Source organism: Drosophila eugracilis, unplaced genomic scaffold (assembly GCF_018153835.1).
Source record: "Drosophila eugracilis isolate 14026-0451.02 unplaced genomic scaffold, ASM1815383v1 contig_90, whole genome shotgun sequence".
NCBI lineage: Eukaryota > Metazoa > Arthropoda > Insecta > Diptera > Drosophilidae > Drosophila > Drosophila eugracilis.
In genome coordinates, this window is record NW_024573812.1 from 3,303,493 (window position 1) to 3,327,675 (window position 24,183).

The 24,183-nt window shown below is 43.8% G+C and overlaps 9 protein-coding genes across 9 annotated transcripts; 4 read left to right on the forward strand and 5 right to left on the reverse strand.

Annotated features, from left to right (window-relative positions):
- Positions 1-687: 687 nt before the first annotated feature.
- Positions 688-3,533, forward strand: LOC108113371 (sarcosine dehydrogenase, mitochondrial). Its single transcript, XM_017223939.1, has 3 exons — positions 688-2,284; positions 2,338-2,480; positions 2,555-3,533. The coding sequence occupies exons 1-3, from the start codon at positions 707-709 to the stop codon at positions 3,516-3,518; spliced, it is 2,685 nt and encodes an 894-aa protein (XP_017079428.1). The 5' UTR covers positions 688-706; the 3' UTR covers positions 3,519-3,533.
- A 308-nt stretch (positions 3,534-3,841) lies between these two features.
- On the reverse strand, positions 3,842-6,750 carry LOC108112243 (sodium-independent sulfate anion transporter). Its single transcript, XM_017222065.2, has 9 exons — positions 6,636-6,750; positions 5,991-6,290; positions 5,711-5,935; positions 5,527-5,642; positions 5,005-5,308; positions 4,644-4,946; positions 4,441-4,586; positions 4,206-4,376; positions 3,842-4,146 (listed from the first exon to the last, which is right to left on the reverse strand). Exons 1-9 carry the CDS (start codon positions 6,649-6,651, stop codon positions 3,940-3,942), a joined length of 1,788 nt encoding a protein of 595 aa, XP_017077554.1. The 5' UTR covers positions 6,652-6,750; the 3' UTR covers positions 3,842-3,939.
- A 188-nt stretch (positions 6,751-6,938) lies between these two features.
- On the reverse strand, positions 6,939-8,141 carry LOC108112424 (WD repeat-containing protein 5). Its single transcript, XM_017222266.1, has one exon. It carries the CDS (start codon positions 8,044-8,046, stop codon positions 7,015-7,017), a length of 1,032 nt encoding a protein of 343 aa, XP_017077755.1. The 5' UTR covers positions 8,047-8,141; the 3' UTR covers positions 6,939-7,014.
- A 973-nt stretch (positions 8,142-9,114) lies between these two features.
- On the forward strand, positions 9,115-11,325 carry LOC108113080 (kinesin-like protein subito). The gene is made up of 3 exons (XM_017223525.2): positions 9,115-9,752; positions 9,814-11,012; positions 11,067-11,325. Exons 1-3 carry the CDS (start codon positions 9,212-9,214, stop codon positions 11,214-11,216), a joined length of 1,890 nt encoding a protein of 629 aa, XP_017079014.1. The 5' UTR covers positions 9,115-9,211; the 3' UTR covers positions 11,217-11,325.
- Positions 11,302-13,056, reverse strand: LOC108113081. The gene has a single exon (XM_017223526.1). It carries the CDS (start codon positions 13,054-13,056, stop codon positions 11,302-11,304), a length of 1,755 nt encoding a protein of 584 aa, XP_017079015.1.
- Positions 13,057-13,187: 131 nt separating this feature from the next.
- On the reverse strand, positions 13,188-17,269 carry LOC108113082 (syndetin). The gene is made up of 10 exons (XM_017223527.2): positions 17,147-17,269; positions 16,834-17,052; positions 16,458-16,775; positions 15,539-16,396; positions 15,140-15,471; positions 14,920-15,085; positions 14,755-14,865; positions 14,374-14,697; positions 14,204-14,316; positions 13,188-14,145 (listed from the first exon to the last, which is right to left on the reverse strand). Exons 1-10 carry the CDS (start codon positions 17,210-17,212, stop codon positions 13,752-13,754), a joined length of 2,901 nt encoding a protein of 966 aa, XP_017079016.1. The 5' UTR covers positions 17,213-17,269; the 3' UTR covers positions 13,188-13,751.
- Positions 17,270-17,616: 347 nt separating this feature from the next.
- On the forward strand, positions 17,617-19,570 carry LOC108112187 (phosphatidylinositol N-acetylglucosaminyltransferase subunit A). The gene is made up of 4 exons (XM_017221999.2): positions 17,617-17,808; positions 17,867-18,112; positions 18,173-18,410; positions 18,465-19,570. The coding sequence occupies exons 1-4, from the start codon at positions 17,707-17,709 to the stop codon at positions 19,313-19,315; spliced, it is 1,437 nt and encodes a 478-aa protein (XP_017077488.1). The 5' UTR covers positions 17,617-17,706; the 3' UTR covers positions 19,316-19,570.
- Positions 19,571-19,937: 367 nt separating this feature from the next.
- Positions 19,938-22,784, forward strand: LOC108113169 (hyccin). The gene is made up of 3 exons (XM_017223686.2): positions 19,938-20,097; positions 20,164-20,865; positions 20,923-22,784. The coding sequence occupies exons 2-3, from the start codon at positions 20,192-20,194 to the stop codon at positions 21,881-21,883; spliced, it is 1,635 nt and encodes a 544-aa protein (XP_017079175.1). The 5' UTR covers positions 19,938-20,097; positions 20,164-20,191; the 3' UTR covers positions 21,884-22,784.
- On the reverse strand, positions 22,709-23,914 carry LOC108113170 (tRNA N(3)-methylcytidine methyltransferase METTL6). The gene is made up of 2 exons (XM_017223687.1): positions 23,709-23,914; positions 22,709-23,653 (listed from the first exon to the last, which is right to left on the reverse strand). The coding sequence occupies exons 1-2, from the start codon at positions 23,709-23,711 to the stop codon at positions 22,805-22,807; spliced, it is 852 nt and encodes a 283-aa protein (XP_017079176.1). The 5' UTR covers positions 23,712-23,914; the 3' UTR covers positions 22,709-22,804.
- Positions 23,915-24,183: the final 269 nt, after the last annotated feature.

Consider the following 24,183-nt stretch of genomic DNA (forward strand, 5'->3'; position numbering starts at 1 on the left):
GGGAAAATTCAAAATGAATTGCTCTGTTTATCGATCTATTTCGGAGTTTTTTGTCTTAAGGATGTGCGACAAGCGAGTGCGAAGCGTGCCAAGCCTCCGGTTCCAGATGGGTCCACCTGGTTTCGATTTCGTGGTGCATTTAGGGATAAACATTAATGGAGGACTAGAGTGATTATAATCCTAAGGTTCAACTGCATATCCTGTTTGGGAGTCAGGGTGGAAGTGACTCGATTGTGAGCCCCAAGATCGATATCTTTTATGACGAAAATTCGTTTTCGGCTTTTTAACATTTTAAGTTGCTTGCTAGAAAAAAAATATTATTATTATTATTATTTCCATAAAAATAAGATTAATTTATATTGAAATTTTTATAAGAGTTGATTTATTTATAATGAGTTGAAAAACATAATCTATATTTAATTTAAAACTGTTTTTTGACCTAAGAAGCTCCGAACTAATTTTACTACTGGGCACACCTTCGAACCAAGATAAGAAAAAGCCCCTACGGAGCGCTTTAATCTCAGAGACGTAGCCTTGATTAGGGCCTCAGGCCATGAATGGAGACGTCACGGGCAGCAGGTTTATCAGGATGTTCACCCATGGGTCATCGGACTTATTCAGTGGGAGATAATCAAGACCGTACAGTGTTATTATTCCAAAAACTCAGTTTAATTTCTAAAGCGGACGCGCACGGCAGCATTTCGAAATGTGGCGCCATCGCATCCTCCAACAGACATCTCGTCGGGGTATCAGCAAGAAAGCTAAAGGAGATGAAGGAGCACGTCAGGGTCCAAGTGGAGCCCTGCCAGCCTCAGCGGATGTGGTAGTGATTGGCGGTGGTTCGGCGGGCTGTCATACCCTCTATCACCTGGCGCGACGTGGTGTCAATGCTGTGCTCCTGGAACGTGCCCAACTTACTGCCGGAACCACCTGGCACACAGCCGGTTTATTGTGGCGCCTGCGCCCCAACGATGTGGATATCCAGCTGCTGGCAAATTCACGTCAAATGCTCCGGCAATTGGAGGCGGAAACCGAACTAGATCCGGGTTGGATTCAAAATGGTGGTATATTTATTGCCCACAATCAAACGCGACTGGATGAGTATCGTAGACTGGCCACTGTCGGATCAGCTTTGGGTATCGAAAACCAAGTATTGAGTCCCGAAGACACTCAAAAGTTATTCCCCCTCCTGGATCCCTCCGCCTTTGTAGGAGCTCTTTATTCTCCGGGAGATGGTGTCATGGATCCAGCGATGCTGTGTGCTGCACTCAAGAAAGCAGCCACCAATCTGGGAGCTCAAGTAATCGAGAATTGTGGCGTTGATGATCTACTGTTGGAGCAAATTTCAAGCGGTAGGAAAGTAGTGGGTGTGTCAACACCATTTGGGGATATCAAAGCAGAAAAGATTGTGAATGCCACTGGGGTGTGGGGTCGGGATCTGGTGGCCAAGCACGGTACTCATCTGCCCATGGTGCCAATGAAACATGCCTATATTGTTTCTGAATCCATTCCGGGAGTGAGGGGTTTGCCCAACATTAGAGATCACGATTACTCCACCTACTTCCGCATCCAAGGAGACGCCATTTGCATGGGTGGCTATGAGCCGAATCCAATACTTCTGGAACCCGTTGCTAAGGATTTCCATTTCGGATTGTACGAACTAGACTGGTCCGTATTCGAGGCTCACATCGAAGGTGCCCAAAAACTGTGTCCCAGTTATGCGAAGTACGGAGTGAAGAGCACAGTTTGCGGACCCGAATCGTTTACACCCGATCACAAGCCGTTAATGGGACCAGATCCAAACATAGATGGACTTTACCACAATTGTGGCTTCAATTCAGCGGGAATGATGTTTGGAGGTGGTTGCGGAGAGCAGACTGCGTTGTGGGTAATCCAAGGCCAACCGGATTTGCCCATGTTCGGCTTTGATCTGAGAAGATTCACCCAGGAGCAGGGCAAAGCAAACCAGTGGATTAGAGAGAAGTCCCATGAGAGCTATGTAAAGAACTACAGCATGGTTTTTAAATACGATCAACCTTTGGCGGGCCGTGATTTCCAAAAAGATCCTCTTCATGATGAGATGATACAGGCAGGAGCAGTAATGGAGGAGAAACAAGGTTGGGAAAGGCCTGGTTTCTTTTTGCCTTCCGGCTCTAAAAAGGCGGTTGTTCAACCCTATGACTGGTATGGAAGCTATGGACACCAAAGAAACCAGGACAGCGAATACGAGAGGGTTCTGGAGGGCGATCTTCACTACAGTAGATTCTCGGAGCACCACGATCTGGTGAGTAAGGAAAGCTTACTCATCTCGAAGGTTATAAATAATTTATTTTTCAGATTGGGTCAGAGGCTTTGGCTTGTCGTAATAACGCCGTGGTCTTCAATATGAGTTACTTCGCCAAGCTCCTTTTGGAAGGACCACAGGCGCAGGAGGCCGCTGACTGGCTCTTCTCGGCCAACACCAAAAAGGATCCAAGCAAGTATGAACCAAATTTATTAATTAATTCCCTGCGCTATAATATGGTTTGATATCAAAAATTGTAATATCTTATAGAACTGTCTATACTTGCGCTCTAAATGACGCAGGCGGAGTAGAGGCCGATGTGACCATTTCCCGTCTTGCGGCAGGCTCCGGAAAGGTCTACGATCCGAAGTTCACTGGTCAAGGATTCTATATAGTGGCTGGTGGCGCGTCTGCTTTTTACACGTACAGCTCTCTGCAGGCAGAGATCCGTAGGAAGGGATTTAATGCTACCCTCAAAGATATAACTGCCGAATTAGGTGTAATTTCCATTCAAGGACCAAACAGCCGGAAGATCCTTCAGCCACTCATCGACTGCGACCTGTCTGATGAACAGGTGCCACCAAATAGTACTCGTTTGGCTAAGTTCGGAGAGGAGGGTATCCGCCTGCTCCGAGTAAGCTTTGTGGGTGAGCTTGGCTACGAGCTCCATGTGCCTAAAAAGGATTGTGTCACCGTCTATCAAAATTTGATGAAGGCTGGTGCAGGACAGGAGTTACGCAATGCGGGCTACCGATCGCTGTATTCCCTTAGCAGCGAAAAAGGTTACCATCTATGGAGCTTTGATCTGCGACCGGATGACACGCCTCTCGAAGCTGGCTTGGGATTCACTTGTCGCAAATCCGGAGCTGATTATCGTGGCAAGGCAGCCATCGAGAAACAACGATCTGAGGGCTTAAAGAAGCGACTGATTTATTTGACACTTCAAGATCAGGTGCCCATCTGGGGTCTCGAGGGTGTCTACCGAAATGGCGAACCCGTGGGCATCCTGCGACGAGCTGAATATGCGTATACCTTAGGAAAATCCCTGGGACAGGCATACATTTCCCGGCCAGATGGACAAATTATCGATGCTGATTATATAAAGGAAGGGGAGTATGAGGTGGACATATTGGGCAAGAAATACCGCGCCGACTGCCACTTGCGCAGCCCATTCGATCCCACCGGCCAACGGGTTCTCGGTAACTATGCATCTGAGTCCAAACCCAATAAATAAAGAAGAGCCTTATGCTTCCAAGAACTCGTTTTCCTTACGAAGGGAATTTCTCTCAACCTCTCTCTTTTTGGCCAGGGCACTCAATGTGAAGTGTCTGCCATACAGAGTCATAAATTACTTTCCCCGTGAACGGAGGTTCGAAGAAAGGTCGAGGTGAAGGCAGACAAGCAGTCTGCAATTTGGTCACCCGAAATGGTTGCGGTTAACGGCTCAATTAATTTCAGTGTCCAACTATTATGACATCATTCTCGGTTTCTTCGAAGGATACGATTTTCTAGACGTAATTCTAGAGCACTTGCTATTTCTAGCCAGACAAACTGTCGCCGTTCAAGTGGTTTTTTTTCTTAAATTCAACTTCATTAAATTGTTATCTTGAGGTAATACTTTCAGCTTAAATGTTAGTGAAAATAAACTAGAGTGCCTACGCCTCGATGGTCACTGTGGAGGCTGTGTTGGAGGGACTGTCGAAATGGCTAGCCACTACCTCTTCAAGTGTTAAATCAAATTTGAATATGGGTCGAAGATCCCTGTTCAGACGACAAACGACTCCGGCGGATGCGATATTCCAGTTCCAGCAGATCATTGCGCAGTTAAGAGCCTCCAAATCACCCTTCATAGAGACAACATTCTGTGGGCAAAACCATTATTATTATCTTTTCAAATTTTAGCCTTCAAGGGGTTAATTACCATAGCCACTGTGTAGTCAATGGAGTTGATCTCCTCGCCCTTAATGACTACCAATTGCGTCTCTCCATTCTGATTGTTTAGGAAACGCACTACCTTTTCCTTCAGATACTCAGCAGATGCGTAGTCCAGCTTTTGTTTCACATCCACCACGCTTACTTCATGACCATTGATCTGGGGAATAATAATTTTTTTAGTTTTCTTTATAAAAAAAACAGATAAGATAGGATAAGTCTACTTTTTCCAATTTGATGTCTACATGGGGACGCGCACTGCTGTACAAAATATAGACCATATTAGCAGCAATTCCACATAATATTCCGTATTCCAAACTCCAGAACATGCAGGTAATAACCGTAACTACAAAAGGAAAAAGGTCCTTCTCTGGAAAGGTAAATCGAAGAGTTAAAAGCTATATATTTAAAACCTATTATGACGTACTTTTAGATTGCCACATATCCCTAATTTTATGCAGCTCCACTAACGAGATCATGGCGGCAATAATAATTGCAGCCAGTGTGCATTTGGGTATAAAGTAGAACGTTTGGGTGAGGAAAGCCAGTGCCATGAGCACAAGTGCACCCGTGACTGCTCCTCCCAGCGGTGTTTTTACTCCACTGGCGTTGTTAACAGCCGTACGGGTAAATGATCCTGTAACAGGCATAGAGAGCACGAAGCTACCCATGATGTTACACATCCCCAAAGCCACCATCTCCTGTGAGGCGTCTACAATTTTCCCCTTAGCTAGAATTTGAAATTTATATAAGTTTATTGTTTCAGGATTATTAGAATTTATACTCACAAAATGCCTTAGAAATTGCCACAATTTCCAAGATTGAGATCAAGGGAATGGATCCCAAAGATGCGCCCACGGTGCTGATCATGTCGCCAAAGGACACGTACTCGCCGTCTACAGTAGTGCTGAAAGGTGGCAGGCGGAAGGGAGGTACTCCGGCTGTAATGTTTCCAGTAACACGGAAAGGCTGGTTCCCATCTCGACTCAGGATATAGGCCAAAAAGGTTCCAAAAATTACAGCCAGAGCATTGCGGGAGAGTCCAAGGTACTTCCAGAAAATGCGATTGCCCCACTTGATATCTTTTACACGCTGTTAGTAAATTTAAGAAATCAAATAAAAAGCGTTCAACACTTTAATAATAAAAATATTCAGATTGATAGGGTTGAGATCTTTAGAAACTCTATTTAAAGTTGCTTCTAAAGGTGAATAACCCGAAAACGAGACATTATAAATCAATCAATCTGTCGGAATTTAAAACGAAACGAAAGGTTGATTGGTTTTAATTTATTTTTTAACTGCCAACTTACCGTCATGAGCAACAGGAACACGAGAGATGAGACACCCAGCAGGGCATCCCAGACCCTAATTGACGTCAAGTGTGTGAAGAAATTCTTCCAGGCGGGCAGCAAGTCATTTGAAGGACCTATTGGCAATACAATAGCGATTCAGGTAGATAACAATTTCATAAAATATTGAAATTTCCAAACTCACTAGTTAGACCGACGATGTTGTTAATCTGGGCACTGCCAATTGTTGTGGCTGCCGCCATGGTGAAGCCGGTAATCACCGGAATCGAGATAAACCTTACCAAGACTCCCATGTTCAGCAACCCAAGGATAAGTACTATGCAACCAGCCAAGAAACACACCAGCACAGCGTAATCTGGACTAATGGTGGCATATTGGTTGACCATTAGAGCCATAATGGCAGTAGTAGCTGGGGAAGGTTAAGAAATTAGCATTGGAATTTAAAAAATAAGATTTCAACTTACCGATGGTAACATCTTTACAGGAACCAAAAACGATATAGGTAAAACATCCCATGAAGGCAGAATACAAACCGTACTGCGGCTCTAAACCAGCAACCACTCCATAGGCGATCGCCTGCGGTATGGTAGTCAATCCCACCGTAAATCCAGCAATAAAGTCCTGCATAATGTACTCCAACCGATAGCGAGGCAGCCACTTTAAAATCGGGAACTTATTGGTCACGGTCGCCGGTCGACACAACTTGCGGCCACCATCCCTGATAAGCGAGCCCAAGTTGGGCAACTCCTCCCGGTACAAATTATCTGCGAATCCAAAACAAACTTTGATTTAGTTAGCAGTCTCAAAACATGTATAGATAACCCCTCCTTTGCCGGCTAATCTTGCCTGGCAGCAGCATGTTGGGACATCTGTCGATCAGTCGGATTTATTGACATTGGGCTGGTCATCTTATCGGCTGGGAGTCCGGTCTACCCCACGCAGATAAGACGGTGCGCTCAGATACTCTTTTATGAATTGGCACGTATTTTATACAACCGATTCTCGACGATTACAGCCCACTTTCCCACTTAATTACTATGCATAAATCAACTGGCCGGCGACCCTGATGGCAATGCTGCATCCGGAAAAACCCCGGGACAGTTACTCACCCTCGTTGGCTCTCATCACAGATGCAGCTCCAGCTTTTTACTGGATTGGGCGATTGAAAATAACGCAGAGTATAACAAAATACCGGGGAGGGAGCTAAGGCGTGCGCTCAGTGTGCCGCTCCAAACGCGACTGACGCTCTGATCTCGGTCGACCAGTGACAACAGCGGCTAAAAGCAATCGTGCTTTGTGTTCGTGTACACGTACTGGCCATATAAGATTTACAAGAGCAGGTATCAGTCCAATACCGCCATATCTTGTTAGCCCTATTAGTCCGTCGATCAACAATTGCAAAGACAACCTGCTCGTTTGCTTAATGGCCAGGCTGGCCTTTTGATAAAAGGAAAACAATTACATCTTAAACAGAAGGCTTCGTTGGGACTACTCCTCGCTACTCTGCCAGATTTTTATGGCAAACGAATTCTGCTTAGCGCCGGTGGCAATCACATTTGCCTTAGGATGGCAATCGGTGCAGAGCACATGGTCGCCCTGCGTGCTGACCTTCTGGACCAACTCCTTGGACTGTAGATTCCATATGCAAAGAGTGTCGTCCTCGCTACCGGAGACAATCCAAATGCCTGCGGTAACGGAAAAGTTGGAGGTCATGCAAAAGGACTCGTTCACATGACCGCGATAGAGTCTTAGGCACCTAGGCTTCTGGTAGTTCCACAGTCTGAGGGTGCTGTTCAGCATGGAGGCCAGGATATACCGGCCATTGGGTGAAAACTTGACAAAGCCCACAGGCGTGTTGTCGCCTTCTACGAGTGTCTTGATCACATGGCAGTTGCTAGAGTCCCACAGGCGGATCAATCCATCAAGGCTGCTAGTCACAAAAAGACTACCATCGCGGTTGAAGTCCACCGAACTAATCGGATCCAGGTGGGCGGTCACGGTTTTTAGGGTTTTGCCGGTACGCACATCCCACAGGCGCACAGTTCCCTCAAAACAGGTGGTTGCTAGCAGGCTGGCCTGCGGATTAAAGGAGCAGGCGAAGACGAAACCGCCATGCCCTAGCAGGGATTTTGTGCAAAGCCCACTGCGTGGATCCCAGAGTCGCACAGTCTTGTCATCGCTACAACTGGCCAGTAGACCAGCCCCCGACCACACCACATCGTTGATGCCATTTTCGTGGCCGGTCAGCGATTGAAGGCATTTGGAGGCGTCTACGTCCCACAGCTTAAGTAGCTTGTCGGCTGAGGCACTAACCAGTTGGCCACCATTCGGACTAAACTTCACTGCAGTAACGCAATTATCGTGCCCGAGAAGCGAGGTTTTGATGGCATAGTCCGGAGGAGGAGGCTTCTGCCTGGCAAACTCCCTGACTGACAAGGGCATCTTGAAGTGATTTCCGGAGGACAACGGGTTGATGGTTCCAGGATCTCCACCAGGAGTTGTTTCTGTGAATTGAATCATTTCAAGTTTGGTTAGTTTTGTCTTGATTCTGATCTTATAGAAAAGGTTTGAACGGCGTACGAAAAAACTTTTTCACGGACAAAAAAAAAAGTTAAGTAAATTTCGCTAGAGTTCCTTGGTTTCTAAAATGGCGCTGACATTTCATAAAACTGTTTTTTTTTCAGCTTTATTGTACTGCCAACTTTATGGAAATTATTTGGGCGCACATTTCAAAATATCGTTTGCCTAATCTTGCCTAAGATCTAAAAACTTTTGTTTCCTTATCAATATCTGAAATGCAAATTTACTTATAATTTAAATGATATTAGATGTGAACATTTTTAACTGTTAATTCTCAAACCCAACCGCGCAATTTCGATTCATTAAGAGCTTTTACAACAATATTTGTCAAGTAAAAACAAATGATAATTGTTTCGCTTACTATTCTTTTTTTTATTGAGTCAATATTTGTTTGAATTTCCAGACAGGGAGCATATAAAAATCGGACTGAAAAAAGAAAGTAAACAAGTGCAAATAATTTACGTTTTGAGTACATATTTGGTGGCAGGGCGGTCCATTTGTACAGCCTGTTATGCTGTCCAGACTTGATAACCAAACATTAAACAAATGTGTGTGCCAGTGGTGTGCCGGTAATTTGTCACCTAATTATTTGCTGACGCTGGTAATCTGCACAAACTTACAAACAGATAGGACAAATTGAAGAATGTGCGATAATCAAGTCAATGAACTGGACATTTGCATAAAAACTTGTATGATATTTATTTATTAATATAATTCATTTTGTGTGTAAATATTTGTTTTGGAAAGATATATGGCTAGTAAATTATTTGTTTACCTAACTTATAGCTTATAGCCTTATAGCTCATATTCTGACCTGTACGTGAGCAAATAAAAAAAAACGATTGAACCCATTGTTTCTAATATCTAAAAATTATTCTATTAATTATGGAATTTATTTATACTCTACAAAACGGAATTTAAAAATAAAATATATTAATTAGTATATTTTAACGAACAATTTGAATATTCATACGGTCACACAAGCAGTGTAGCTGTTTGCTGTCATTTTGAATTAAACGGAGGTTGGCAGGCCCGTGGCGTCTGAAAAATAGCGCGAAAGGAAAGTAACTAAAAGTATCCTTTAAACCCAATTAATTGGAGCAACATGGAAAGCAAGGAGGTTACGGAGGTACCGAAGAGGGAGATGCGCTCCTTTCTGATGGCCAGGGATCCCTCCATCGATCGTCGCTTCCGGCCGCGACCAAACAAAAAGATGCGCTTGTTTGACAACATTCAGGAATCGGAGGAGGATAGTTTTTCCGAGTATTCAGACACGGAATCGGAGTACAAGTACCAGTCGAGCGAAATGACTGAAGGCGCTTCCTGCGCTACCAGCGCGGCTGACAGCAGCAGTATGGAGTCGGGACCGCAGGTTTTTCTGCGCCTGCGACCCGTAAAGGACGCATCTAAAGCGTACGTCGTCTCGGAGGAAGCCAATGTCCTCATCACCAGTTGCAAAATAGACTCGACCAGCAACAACGTAAACCGCATGGAAAAACACTTTGGTTTCACTTCAATCTTCGATAGCTCCGTCGGCCAAAGGGACATATACGATACGTGTGTGGGACCCAAGATCATGGAGGAAGAGTGTGTGACCATAATGACATATGGCACATCGGGCTCGGGAAAAACTTACACATTACTGGGTAATCTAAGGAACTTCTTATATATTTTGTTTAACAATTAATTACTCATGTACTGTTTTAGGAGATGATGTGCGAGCTGGAATCATTCCGAGAGCTCTGGAGAACATATTCACTATTTACAAGGATACTATCTTTCGCTCACCGAAGCTAAAACTGATCAACGGAAGCATAGTGTTTTTGCAGGACGATGCCTCGCTGAAGGAGTTGCAAATTCGGAAAAAACTTTTGGACTCGTGTCCCGATATCACTGCCCATCATCACCGACTAAAGCAGGTCATTGATGGTGATCACACTTTCGAGACGAAGTCCTCCACCGACGTTTCCGTGTTGGTGTGGGTGTCCTTTGTGGAGATCTACAACGAACTTGTATACGACTTGCTGTCTATTCCGCCGAAACAGGATAAGCTGACAGAGGCACCGCGAAAAAACCTGAAGATCGTCGGAAATAAGGGGCAAGTATTTATAAAGGGACTGACCAGTGTTTTCGTTACAAGTAGTGAGGAGGCTCTAAGACTACTCCGGCTAGGCCAGCAGCGCTCCACATACGCCTCTACCTCAGTGAACGCCAACTCTAGTCGATCCCATTGTGTCTTTACTGTAGACATACTTAAATACAACCGCTCAGGAATCACCACTCAAAGCTCGTACAAGTTTTGCGATCTGGCGGGTTCAGAACGCGTGAACAACACGGGAACCTCAGGCCTGCGACTAAAAGAGGCGAAAAACATCAACACCTCGCTAATGGTACTTGGCCGTTGTCTAGATGCAGCCAGCACAGTTCAAAAGAAAAAAAACGCTGACATCATTCCATATCGAGACTCCAAACTAACGATGCTGCTACAGGCTGCACTGTTAGGCAAGGAAAAGTTGGCCATGATTGTCACTGTTACCCCGCTGGACAAATACTACGAGGAGAACCTAAACGTCCTAAATTTCGCTTCCATCGCGAAAAATATAATTTTTAAGGAGCCCGTAATAAAGCAGCATCGCGTCAGTTATTGTGGCTTCATGGAGTTCTCGAAGATGTCAACGTGTGAGGGCGATGATTACACCAAAGAGCTCGAGGACGAAAACGTACGCCTGCAATTACAGATAGAACAGCTTAAGTACGACCATGTCCTCCAAATGCAACTTCTAGAAGAGAAATTGCGGAGGGAACTTACTGCTACTTTCCAGGAGATAATACAAAACAACAAAAAACAACACGAAGACGAATGTGAAAAAAAATTACTAATTGCTCAACGAGAATCTGATTTTATGGTAAGTACATATTACTCAATTTATATTCCATTTCTAAAAGGCTATCTTTTACAGCTTTCCTCTCAGAAGAGGCGTTACGAAGAGCAAATAGAAGACCTCAAGGATGAGATAGAAGAACTTAAGAATCCCACAAGCGACTCGGAAAGTTCCGATGATCCCAATGATTCGAAGTCTCCCATTGAAATTATAGATGATGATGAGTAGTTTTTATATTGTAAATTAATTTGTTTTGTTTTAAGTGATTTTTAAATTTATATTTCAAACCTAAAATTTTATGGAGTTTGTCAAGTTATCCAATAAATTTGTGAAGATATGATGAGACTATGCCCCAAAAAACTTCCAGCAGAAATACCAGAAACGCAATAGCCAGAAGAGCACCATAAGCCAGCCACACCCATTGCAGATCAACTACTCGCAAAGCAATAGTCAGCTTCAATTCACTTAACTGCCGACTGGGATCCTCCGTGTTGGCCAAACCTGCCTCTATTATGTCATAGTGATGCATGCCCACCCAGAACTGATACAGTCCATTGGCCCTTACCTCTAGGATGAGTTTGCTGACGGGCTCTGCAAACATGGAACTCTGGGGCCATTGGAACGATAAAAAAGCCAAGGACCATAGACACGCATCCATCGAATAAATAAAGAGCTCCCGGGTGAAGCCCTTTTGCTGCTCACTGTATAAAGTCCAATGCAATCGGGAGGCAAAGTAGGCATTGCTGGAGTTTCTCCCATTTCTCACGTTATGGTATTCACTTATATTAAGCACCAGCAAAGTCAAATGGAGATCATCCAGGGTGTGCAAATCTTCTTCTGTGGTAACCAACGGGATTCGCTTTCTCCCAACATCTGCAAAACTGCGTGCTTGAAATTCCCGAGGTGGATGCGCCATCATTGTTTCCAGAGCCGCCTCAAATATGCTGCTTACGTTAAGACCTATTACTCCCAGCATTACATATATCAACCGGCTGGAACGGCTGCTTGGCATCTTAAAAGATTGACCCAAAATCCCACGCAAAGCTTCGCCATTTAACACAAGATCCACAAAATACACATCGCGATTGGACAAAATCTCAAGGAGACTTAAAATCAATCCATAGGTAAATACAATACCAATACCTAAGAGCATATTGGAAACACTGCTTAAAAGGAAATATATGTCCTTTAAAGCAATTTCCTGAGCCACCGGGATCATTAGGCAGATATGGGTTAACTCCAACGGATAACTGGTTCGAACCAACTGCTCTCCCCTCTCCAGCATCGATATACTGGCAAGAACATCAATAGTCATGTTCTTCCCCAGCTCCTTGAGGGTTGTGGCATGAAAAAAGCGCCCGGGAGTCACTGTCTGGGCAAGCTGCAGAGTGGCGTTGAGCCTCCAGGCCAGCACATTAATGAAGCGGCCCACGGATCCAGATAGGATTTGCTTTCCAGTTTGTTTGTCAATATAAAGTACGGAACGAGGAAGCCATTGATCAGGCATGACAATTAGAGGATGACCTTGCATGTTGGGAAAATCCTTATCAAAGATGTTTAAAGACTGCAGAGGCCTATATTCCGATCGGAATCCGGGGTAAAAATGATATCTGTAAAAGTATAGATGCTCATCTGCCGCTAAAAGTCCGACAACGTTGGGTATACGTTGATAGTAGCAGATTCTAAGAAGACTGTCCATTGTGGTTCGATTAGAGAAACTATTGGATATATACAATAGTGCCTTTGAATTAGGAACATCGTTTAAAGAAGCGAGTAGTTCTTTGAGTATCTTCAGATCGTTATGCAGTTCATGGCCAGGCAGGCAAAATATGTGTAGCGGTCGAGAAAACTCATGTATTTTTATATAATGCTCTCCAGCTGGCAGAACTACCACCGGAATCGTGTGATTCTGAAAGATTTCCTTTAACCATGTATCCGGGCAGTAATCATTATGGATTATTAACAAAGAAAGTGAAGATTCGGCTGCAGCTCTAAGGATAAACTCCACAGTCGATCCACTAACTAGGACGGGTGTCCAAAAAATGAAAACTTTTATCGCTGTCCACATTTCACTATGTGCTGTTCATCACGATATCCTCATTTATTTATATTATTCCCAAACTAATTCAAGTCATGCTAAGGATATGCTACGTCAATCATTTCACGCCCACGATGATAAGACACAATACCCATTGTATGTAATATGCATATCTCAAAATATGTAATCTTTGTTATTTTGTTACAGTTGCTAAATAGTTAATGGTGTGTGTTCGTGGTAGGCGCACAAATCAAATCGATATGCTGCCCTTTACATTTGAGTTGTTTTACAATTATTTGTCCGTTTCCTGCTGCAAATAAATATTATAAATAGGTAGTAAAATAAATAGGTATTTATGCATCTTAATTATACGTGTTTTGTGTGTATATATGTCTGCTTTCTCTAGGTACTTAAGTCACGGTGAACGATGAACCAATTGTCACTTATCAATTACAAAGTTTTGCCAATTGCGTTGCATCTGAGAGAGCGAAAAACAGAGAGTGGATTGCACTTTAAGAGGGCTTGGGAGATTCGAAATTCGAAACGAAGTACATCATGGAGATCACCTGTATAACTAAGGTAGAATTTTTAGCCTAAACACAATGTTAATTTGCACTAAACGGAATGTTAAATACACATAGAGAATGTCACGAGATTGATCTACTAACAAGGTTAGCTCGGGGTTATAAAAAAATAAATAAAATAAAATAATTTTTAAGGGGAGCTCAGATAACACTGCTTAGATTTGAGCCTGTTACGGATCCGTGGTTATTCTTCTGCGGCGTACTTGACGGCGTCGTCGACGTGGTTACCCCATTGGGTGTTCCAACATCTAGCAACTGTAGCATCCTTTGCCGAGTACGCTTGTCGCTGAATATACATTGAATAAGGTTGTTCAACTGTTTAACGGAATACTCATGCGTGCCTAATCGCTGCTGTTCAATCCACTGCTCGAACTGCTCGGGCGCAAAGTAGTAGGTCTTAATGAACACATCTACATAGGAGCGATGTTGTGGGTACTTTTGGTTCGATATTAGTTCGAGGAACGACATGAAGTTCGCAAAGTCTAGCTGCATAAGTGCTCGACCTCCAGCAGAACATTTCTTTACATTAGAAAATCTAGAATAAAGAAAACCATTAAATTAAGAACTTATTTTTTAAAAAATGGATGACCTACCCTTCCACTAGTAGGTGCGTGGCCACATGGGCCATGGAATTCCACACATGTTTGCTGGGCACTGGCACCTCCTTGGCAATTTCCTCCAAACACATAGCAAAGCTTTGTATGTTCTGTAATGAAATTTATTTAAAAAATGCATAAAATATTGTCATAATTTTTGCTCTTACCCTGTTTAAAACATCGCTGTAGCTGCTGTGCTGGTGTATCACATGATTCACATCCCATTTAACCTTACCCATTTGAGCCAGTATAGCTGTCAAATCAATGACGCGCGACGTCACGCATGTGTAAACGGGTTTAGCCAGATCGACCATATAATCGTTGTATTGCAAATAACTGGCCAAAGTCGGACGTTCTGCGAGAGGCAGCAGGTGGTTCAAATAGTTTTGAAGGATGTGAAACTGCTGGAGCATACTACGACCGGCCTCCACGGCTACAATGCGTTGGGACAGGCCGTAAAGTGTGTCCGGATTAGCCAATTCGTTGTTGGCCTGCAAAAACATGTGATCAAAAATGTAAACAATAAAAAAAAATTGTATTCCATTTACCAGGGAGGAAAAGTTAAGTGGCCAAAGCTTGGTTTGAGGCAGGACATTCACCTCCACTGATCGCAATCGTTGCTCTAGTGGTTGGGAATACATATTATCTGTTGCTACCGGCTAAAAATATTACTTTGTTTAAAAAATATTTAATATATATTTAAATATAAATACCGCATCCTTTCCAAAGATTTCGTGCACAGCGTAGGCGTAAAAGTCAATGAGCTCTAGCATACAAGCCACAATCTTGGGCGAGATGCAGTGCAACAGCTTGCACATTTGAAGATAACGTCCAATAATGCGCAGCACATTCAGAGCAGTGTTGTTTACCAGCAGTTGACTGAAAAAGATTACAATTGAAACGAATTCCAGGGTAATTTTATATTGACATTACTTGTTGGTGTCATCGAACTCTTTGCTTTGCAAACTCTTCTGCTCGTCATCGCTCTCCTCGCTGAAATAACAAGAGGCTTCGTCGACGATTCCAGAAAGAATGTCCTCTTCCAACATAGCGGCATCCAATCCACCATCAAAGGGTGAACTCTTTTCCGAGAATCTAAGAAAGTATCCGTAGGAACCATAAATCGAGCTGCCGCCATCCTGGGAGTGTACGGAAACCAGCTCGTCACAGTTATTATTGCTGATTGGGGAGTTGTTAGATGAGACCAACAAAGCTACTGTCGGGGACTTGTGGCGTCTAAGAGTGTGTCGAACCGATCGGAATTCCTGTATACAATTGACAATATGCTAAATAAGCAGAAACTGAAATATCCTATGTTTCAAAATTACTTACCGGCAATTGCAGGATATGTGCAAACGAGTCCACTTGGGTCCAAGATTCGTTATCCAGGAATAGACAGATCTCCTCCACACAACAAATATGGTAGCGTCGGAAGAACTCTTCGCTCTGCTGCTGCATCGTCTCGATTAATTTCTCTGACTGCTCGCCGCAAAACTCCAGACCCACTTTCTTAAGGCGCTGCACCACGGAGAGCACTTGGATAAACTGGTCGTACTTGAGCGCTTTTAACTTGGCCGCTTGAAGGAACAGACACACTTTTGTCAAAATATCATTCCACACTCGAGACTGTCCCTTCTTCAGTTTCTGCTGAATGTAAATATCTGGGGAATCCTCTTCTTCCAGGCCATATAACTTGTAGTTGTTGTGCCACATAACAACCTGGTAATATGAGGCCAGGATAGTCCAGAAGGTCTTGCACAAACTGATTAAACAGGGGAGTAGCTTATCCACGCTAAGCTGTTCGCACAGTTGTTCGTAAAGCGGTTTTGCCTGATCATCCTGACCAGGATCGCTGTAACCACGCAACACTGCATTCACAGAAGAGTGAATGGCCGAAATGTAGTTGATGTGCAGCTGGTCCATAGCCATCAGCGACTTGTTAGCCAGTTTGTACGCCTCCTGCAGCTTGGCGTATTTCCGTCCATCAAAACCAAGTACCATCTCATTAAGCACTGTGTCTAGCTGAAACTCCATGAGCAGCATGGTCTCCTGCAGCTTCTTAGAAAGCGATTGCACGCAGTTAAACTGCATGTAGGCCTCGGCGGAGCTCTTGCACTGCAGGAGCAGGGCGATGGCAGCGCTATAGTTGTGATCTGCCAGAAGCTTCTGCACTTCCACATCGGTGGTGCGCTGGAAATATTAAATTTTGCTAAAGTTTAAGTTACGGAATTGGGGGCAATCATTATCTAACCAGCTTTTTGATGGCTACTAATGTGTCCAACACCTCCTTGAGCACTTCCCGTTTCCGGTAGCTTGCTAGGATCTCAAGGCTTGTGGTTGTTAGGTTCGTGCGGGCAAAGTTTAAATAAGATCTCGCCTTCTGACAGGTCCAAAGCGACTCCTCGAGCTTCTTTTGGGTGTCGTTAATGGCTGCGAACTCACTGCTGCAAGCATTGCGCTGCTCCAGGATGTTCTGCAGAACTTGCTTGGTGAGAACCTTTTGCTGAGTGCGCAGTTGTGCAATGGTGACCTCGATGAGCTCGTTGTCTATTCCATCGTTGAGAACTTTCTACAAGACAACGGGGCATGATTAAAGTCAGAGGGGACTGATTTTACACCTGGTTTACCTTGAGTTCGTACAGCTGCGGATTGCTGTCGGGGCTGTAATAGCACTGTTCGATGCCCTCCAAGATCTCCTGGTCTGACTTTTGTGCGTTCGTCTCGCTGGAAGTGGTATCCGCCATATCTATGGTGTCTGTTTGATGACTGGGCGAGGTGTCTGTGGTCACCGTTTGGATGAAATAATCCGAAAAGCCCATTGCAGGAATTTTCATTTGACGGTTCGTCTGTGTGTGCGTGAGTAGTTTTTTGTTTGGTGGGTAGATTGCATAGAAACGGGGTTAGATTTGATGATTACTCAACCGTACGGTGACCTGCTACCTGTTTGTGCAATATGTCCAAGAATTTGCTCTTGAATTCGTCCATTTTGGCCTTGGAATTCTGCATGTTTCAGCCATGAAGAAACCAGCCAAAAAACAAAAACGTCTCCCCACTCCTGTTCAATCCAAGTGTGACCAGCAATTGCGAGAGAATGGGAAAGTGTTAGCGGAAAGTTATTATCACCGCCCGGAAAGTTACACGTTTTTGGTACCTTAGGTACACAAATAGAAAAAGTATTAACAAAAAAAGATTTGTATCAGAATACATAAGAAACCCATGTTTTAATTCAATAGAAGAAAAATACATTTATTTTATTTATACCTTTATAAGCAATATGAACCGTAACACCTTAATTTAATGCTTTTAATAACTGTGAAATTTTTTTAAAAGAAATCTTTGTCGTGCAATAAGGGCTTAATGCCTGATTCTCCTTGGACGTGTTGCAACACTAAACCATCGAGTGTTATGGTTACACTGACATTTCTAGTTTAAGTTTTTGCACTTATTTGTTTATGTGGAATGTCAACTAACTGGAGATCCCAGAAGCTAAATATTGAAAGATGCGCATTTGCATGGTGTCAGACTTCTTCTACCCGAGCATCGGTGGGGTGGAGGAGCATGTCTACAACCTTTCGCAAATGCTGCTCAGCCTGGGTCACAAGGTGACTATTGCCAATTGGAACAGCCAATAAAGATAACGATTATTTAAACTACAATTAGATCGTCGTGCTGACCCACGCCTATGGAGACTGCTGTGGCGTTCGCTATGTGACAGGTGGCATGAAGGTATACTATCTGCCCATCAAGGTGTGCTACAACCAGTGTATCCTGCCCACTGCCGTTTGCAATGTGCCAATGCTGCGTGCGGTTCTTCTCCGGGAGCGCGTGGAAGTTGTGCATGGTCACTCCGCCTTCAGTGCACTAGCCCACGAAGCGCTGCTAGTAGGCTCCCTCCTGGGTTTAAAGGTAAAAATATAATAATTTAGAGCCTTAAGGATATATAATAAAATTTTATTTTCTTGTTAGACTGTTTTCACGGATCATAGCCTTTTTGGCTTTGCGGACTTGTCGGCCGCTCTTACCAACAATCTATTGGAAGTCAACTTGGGCATGGTGAATCATGCTATCTGCGTATCTCACATAGGCAAAGAGAACACTGTATTACGTGCTCGAGTCGCTAAACATCGAGTTTCCGTCATCCCCAATGCAGTGGACACTGCTTTGTTTACCCCTGATCCCCAACAGCGACCCAGCAATGACCTAAGTAAGGCTTACCATCTGTATATAGTTTCGCACACCGACTTACTCTTGTTTTCAGTCAACATTGTAGTGGCATCGCGTCTAGTCTACCGCAAAGGTATAGATTTGTTAGCTGGCATCATTCCGCGCTTCAAAAACAATCCTAATGTGAACTTTATTATTGTTGGCGATGGACCCAAGCGGGATTTGCTGGAAGAGATTCGCGAGAAGACAAATATGCAGGAAAGGGTGGAGATGGTGGGCGCAGTTGAACATGATAAGGTACGCGATGTCCTGGTACGAGGCCACATTTTCTTAAATACGTCACTGACTGAGGCCTACTGCATGGCCATTGTTGAGGCTGCTTCCTGTGGCCTGCAAGTGGTGTCAACTAGTGTAGGTGGAATCCCAGAAGTTCTGCCGAAGAGTCTAATACTATTGGCGGAACCAGACATAGACGCCATACACGCTGCAATTTTGGTTGCCATCGATCGGCATCAAAATAGTTCTTTTAAGATAAGTCTTCCTTCCAATGGTCATTTGTCGTCAGAGACTAATGGAAAAAGTAGGAGACGACGCCGCAAGAAAGTGGATGCGCATACATCTCATCCACAACTGCCATCATCCTCTGATCCACCTACCGATCAGGCTAGCTACACAGCGCCGTTGATGTGTCCCTACAAATGTAATGAATTGGTGGAAACGCTGTACAACTGGGAGGACGTGGCCCTCCGTACAGTGAAAGTATACGATCGTGTTCTGCAAGAGCGGTCTTTCACCACAAGCGAACTGGTGTTTGCTGTGTGGCAACATGGATCCTGGTTTCTTGTCTTCTTCGTAGTGGCACACTTCTTGGTGCGACTGCTGGAGCTTTGGCGTCCTCGAAATAGAGTTGAGCTAGCACAGGATATGCAACGATTACCCAGCTAGCGAAGACCAAACGGATTTCATTCTTCCGTGAACTAGTCATATTTACATTTATACACTTAATGTCTAGTTAAGAGTTAACTTGATGACAGTTTGCTTAATCTTCCGTAATCAATATAGCCACAAAAATTTTAGTCCTTATACCAACCAAAGACTAAAGACAGGATCCTGATAACAGATTATGAAGTATTTGGATCTTATTAGAAAGCACCGCTAGTCGACTATTAAACTTTAAAACTATTTTAAGTATTGCAAAAATTGATTATCAAAATTTTTAACAAGGTGGTTTCTGATTTTAAAAACAAGAAAAAACACATCAACATACCTGATCATGCCATAATTTTTAAAGTGAAATTAATTTCATAAATGCTAAAATTGTGAATCCTAAACTAGGATAAAATTAAGAAATTTACTTTATTCCTAAATTTACAAATAAATTATGAGTAGATAAAACAAGATCTCAATATAGAAAGAAATTACATAAATGGAATTTATTAAAAATATTTTTCGCAGTATTATTTTTCAAATATTGAGCTTCAACAAAATACTTTTATAAATTTAATACCAAAACGACTAAATATGGTCCTCCAAAAAATTTAATGTCTGGGCATACTGCGATGTAGCCCTGGCTTATTTGGGGAAAAAATTAAGAGGGAGCAGCAGCGGAGACGGGAGATAAATTAATTAGCCACTGCTACCATATAACCCAGGGTGGGGAAACCTTAGCCTAGATTCTTAGTACACCCACTAATATCACTAGTATTCCAGTTTCCACTCACGTCAAGGTGAGCAGCGTTGATAACCACCTGAAAGTCCAACACTGACTGCGGATTTGTCATTCTATTTTTCAGATTCTGTTACCAACTAAGGGTAACGACGATGGCGGAACTGGTGAGGGACTGGCTGGCGGACTACCAGCGGACACGGGGTCAGCCTGCCGAAGCGGAAGCATTCGTTGTGGAGCATGAAACTGACCCCGAGATCGCCGAGGCCATCTTTACCATCTTCAACGAGCGTCAACGAAATGAGGCTCTAGTCCATGACATTTGCCAGCAATTGTTAGCCTTCTACCGATCGCCGGAGCTGACACTGCACAAGTTTCCACTGCAATTCATCCCGGTTCTCGTTTACACGTACCTGCACTCGGTGGCCGGCGGCGATAAGAAGGCTGCTCGGGGCGTCGAGACCCTACTCATCTGCATTTACAATGGCGAGGTTTCCACCGACGACGGGGGCCAGAAGGTTGTGGCCTTCCGCATGCCCATCCTGGCCCAGACATCCGTCTACCACGAGGTAAAGAACCTCCCCATGACGGATCTTCGCCGTTGGGAGGAAAATTGCAACAGAGAGGTCAAGTGGGGGCCGCACCAGCGCATAGAGTCTATCCATGCCCAGAACCGAATGCGTATCCTAACGGCGTTGCTGTTCTGCTACAATCAGCAAGTTAGTCAGACGCAGAAGTCGTCGCTGCTTCATTTGTGTCGGGTCACTTCTCAGCTGGTAAATCAGGGATTCACCACAAAGTCGGGTCACGGTCACCGCATGAGTTATGGGTAAAGTACACTCCAGATCTTCGTTTTGTTCTTATAATGATATAATATTATTTCCAGTTCCGATCCGGCAACCGGAGCCACTTTTCCTAAGCCCTCCTCACCACGCATTCCACTGTCCGCCTCCTTCCTTATCGAACTGGTGCACGCAATCTATTTTGCTATGTTCAACGGCTATGGCACGATAGCCATTCAGACGCTGGACGATATCCATAACCGGGCCACCTACGAGATGTACTCGGAACTGATCCTGGTAACTAGTGCGGTGCGCAATTCGCTACACGCGAATCCTTCCGGACAGCCCAACGACGGACCCATGGGCCTGAGTGTAGCTTTGACGCCATCCACAACCACGGTGACCACTTCTGTATCTAAGTCCATGATCACAAACGCCTCCTTCCGAACGAAAAAACTGCCGGACGACATACCCATCCAGGTACAAGATCTTACCATGCAGCAGGTTCCACAGCAACTAGCAAGCGTCTCCGAGGAGGCGGAACCTGGCACCAAGGAGTCGCCATCGACAAAGGAGAGTTCCGGCACGCGCACTTCTATCATGAGGCCCAGTATGGAGGGCATCAAGGCGCAGGCACACAAGGCTCTTATTGCTGGCTTCAAAAAATCCAAGGACAAGGAGAAAGAGAAGGATAAGGAACCACCGAAGCCACCACAGCGAAAGTTCGACAAGCACACGCAGCGTAACTCTTTGCTTCAGCTGCAGGCGGAGCCCAGTTCGAATGTCAGTACGGAGCAGCCACCCACTGGTGAAGTTTTGCCGTTGCAGACGCTCTCGCTGATCAACGAAAACGGCAGTAACAGCTTCAGCGTGGACAGCGACCTCAACGACGGCGTGCTGGGCGTAAATGCAAACACATCCCTGCCACCGCTGAGCAGCACCACCAACTCGGTGACCAGCAGCGACCTGCTCACAAAGAGCTTCGACTCTAGCATTGAACTGGCGCCGCTGGGACACAGCAGCAGCAATGGCGGCAAGTTGACCGAGCACAGCTTGGCGGAGTAGTGCAATCGATCGTCTCGTTCCAAAGGCGATTAGCCAAACCCAAGTATCAAGTATATATATTTACAACCACAAACGGGGTGAGTGGATTTTGTATGAAAGAAAAGATGAGAACGATAAACATTCAAGGCATTTAGTAATCCAAGGATAATTGTAGGACACTTCCTAAATAGTTCTGAAGGAATAATACCAAATAATTTATTTTTCCGATTTCCATAATATAAAGCAATGTTTCTGGTTAGGTGCAATTATATCTCTTGCATTTTGGTCGGACCTTATATAGTTAATACTCAGAACCATCCACAGATTACTTGCCGACACACCAATATCTTCATGACTAGAAATCCACTCACCCTACTATATATGTATATTCGCCACCTACCGCTGTGTATTAGCCGAACAAAACCGTGGACGGGAGAGGAGATTTGAATTTATGGATTAAGGATCGTTTGAGTTTGTTGAATTTGATGGGTTTTCTTAGTTGTTCGTATGTAATATCGTATTCCAAATCCAATTGTTGGTTAGATTAAGTGTTGCTAGGACGTCACAAGAATTATATATACAAAATGTATACACACGGAACCCTTGGTAGACATCGTATGCTAAAGCTTCAGTCAAGGGAGACGAATGTTCCATTTTCGGGGAACACAACGTTCAGATCCAAATCCCGGTGCATTTCACTTGTTTTAGGTAAGCAGCATTGACGCTCACACATTCGATATCTACTCGACATTCAGCCAGAGTTGGGTCCAGGCAATTTCAATTGAATTCTACAGGAAGTCTTTTAGTTCTATCACTTATTAGCATATACATGTGTAAACTAATATATACATACAAATATTTATTGAACGTTGACTTGAACCATGTTATTGATTTAAAATAAATACAACAACTAAATACGTAACAATGAACGTTACTTTGTCGTCAGAGGTTCATCTTTCTGAACTTTCCCTGCAGGAAAATACGCGGCACATCCACGCCTTCCTTGAGGTTAAGCGTTCGTCGGTGGACATAAGAATTCGTAATAACTTCGAATCCGTTCTCTAGGAAGAGTTTTGACACCTCTTCCTCTGAGAAGAAGTAGCTACGGGTACCGTCCTGTCGCACATAGAGATTTTCGGCAATCTTGTTACCTGGCTTGAAGCGCAACTGTGCCATGTCGTACAGGCCGTAATCCCTGAATAGCACCAGTCCTCCTGGTTTTAGTACCTTCCACAAGTTCTTCACTACATCTACAAATTTTTGTGGATGTATAGCGGAGAGAACAAATATCAGGGTGCAGACATCCAGGCTGCTGGCCGGAATGTGCTCGTGCACCTGTTGCGTCGTTATATCGCATTGAAAGGCAGTTATGTGGGTGGGATCGTAAAGAGGATTGGAGCGAACGAAGTCCACGGCTCGAGGTGAGAAGTCGCAGGCGTAAAAGTAAAATCTTTCGTTTGTGAAACATCCTTCCTCGCTGGTTTGTTCCTCTAGAAGAGGGAAGACTAGATTTCCCACTCCGCATCCCACTTCAAAAAGAGTCTGTTTTTCGCCAAATTTTGCCTGGTCCAGCAGCTCCTGGAACTCCCGTGTGGTCCAGTGGCGATCCTTAAAAAAGCGTGTCTCATTCCGCTTGTAGAATATATCCCAGTTTCTCTGTGCATCTATTTCCAGCTTATTGGCTTTGAATTCGGGCACAAAACCACGTTTATTTTGCTCCTCCAACTTTTGCTTCTCCTCTACCGTCAGTTCCTTAGTTTTCGTGGTAATAATATCCGGTTCTAGCGGTTCCTGAAAAGCATTTATTTTTATACATTCTAAACAAGTTTTAAGGTTTTTAAATTACCATGTTTTTAATGCCTATTTGTTATTGGATTTGTGGATCGGGTTCTACCACGCGTTTATTAATTTATTTGTGATTCCTTGAAGTCCACTCGACAATTATTTTATACCCATCTCCTAATATTATTTAACTTCCTTAGATTATAATATAATAAAGTTTATTTTGTGTACGAACTCTTTCTTCTTGATTTGTTTTGGTTTTTAAGTGGTTTTTTAGATAAGCAGTTGTGCTTGCAGTATGGTCATACTGGTAACCATAGTCTTAAGCATTTTATTTTTTAAAGGGGATAATCTTTGTAATTATTTTAAAAATATCTTTAAAGATTCGTATTTAACTTTAGATAAATCCACAAAAAACGCCACTCGGAATCAATTTTATGTTGTTTTATTACAAGCCAATTTGTTCGACAGCCACTATCGAACATGCAACCGATTTTTCTGTAGTCAATACTGTTATCAAATTTAAAAATTAATCGGCG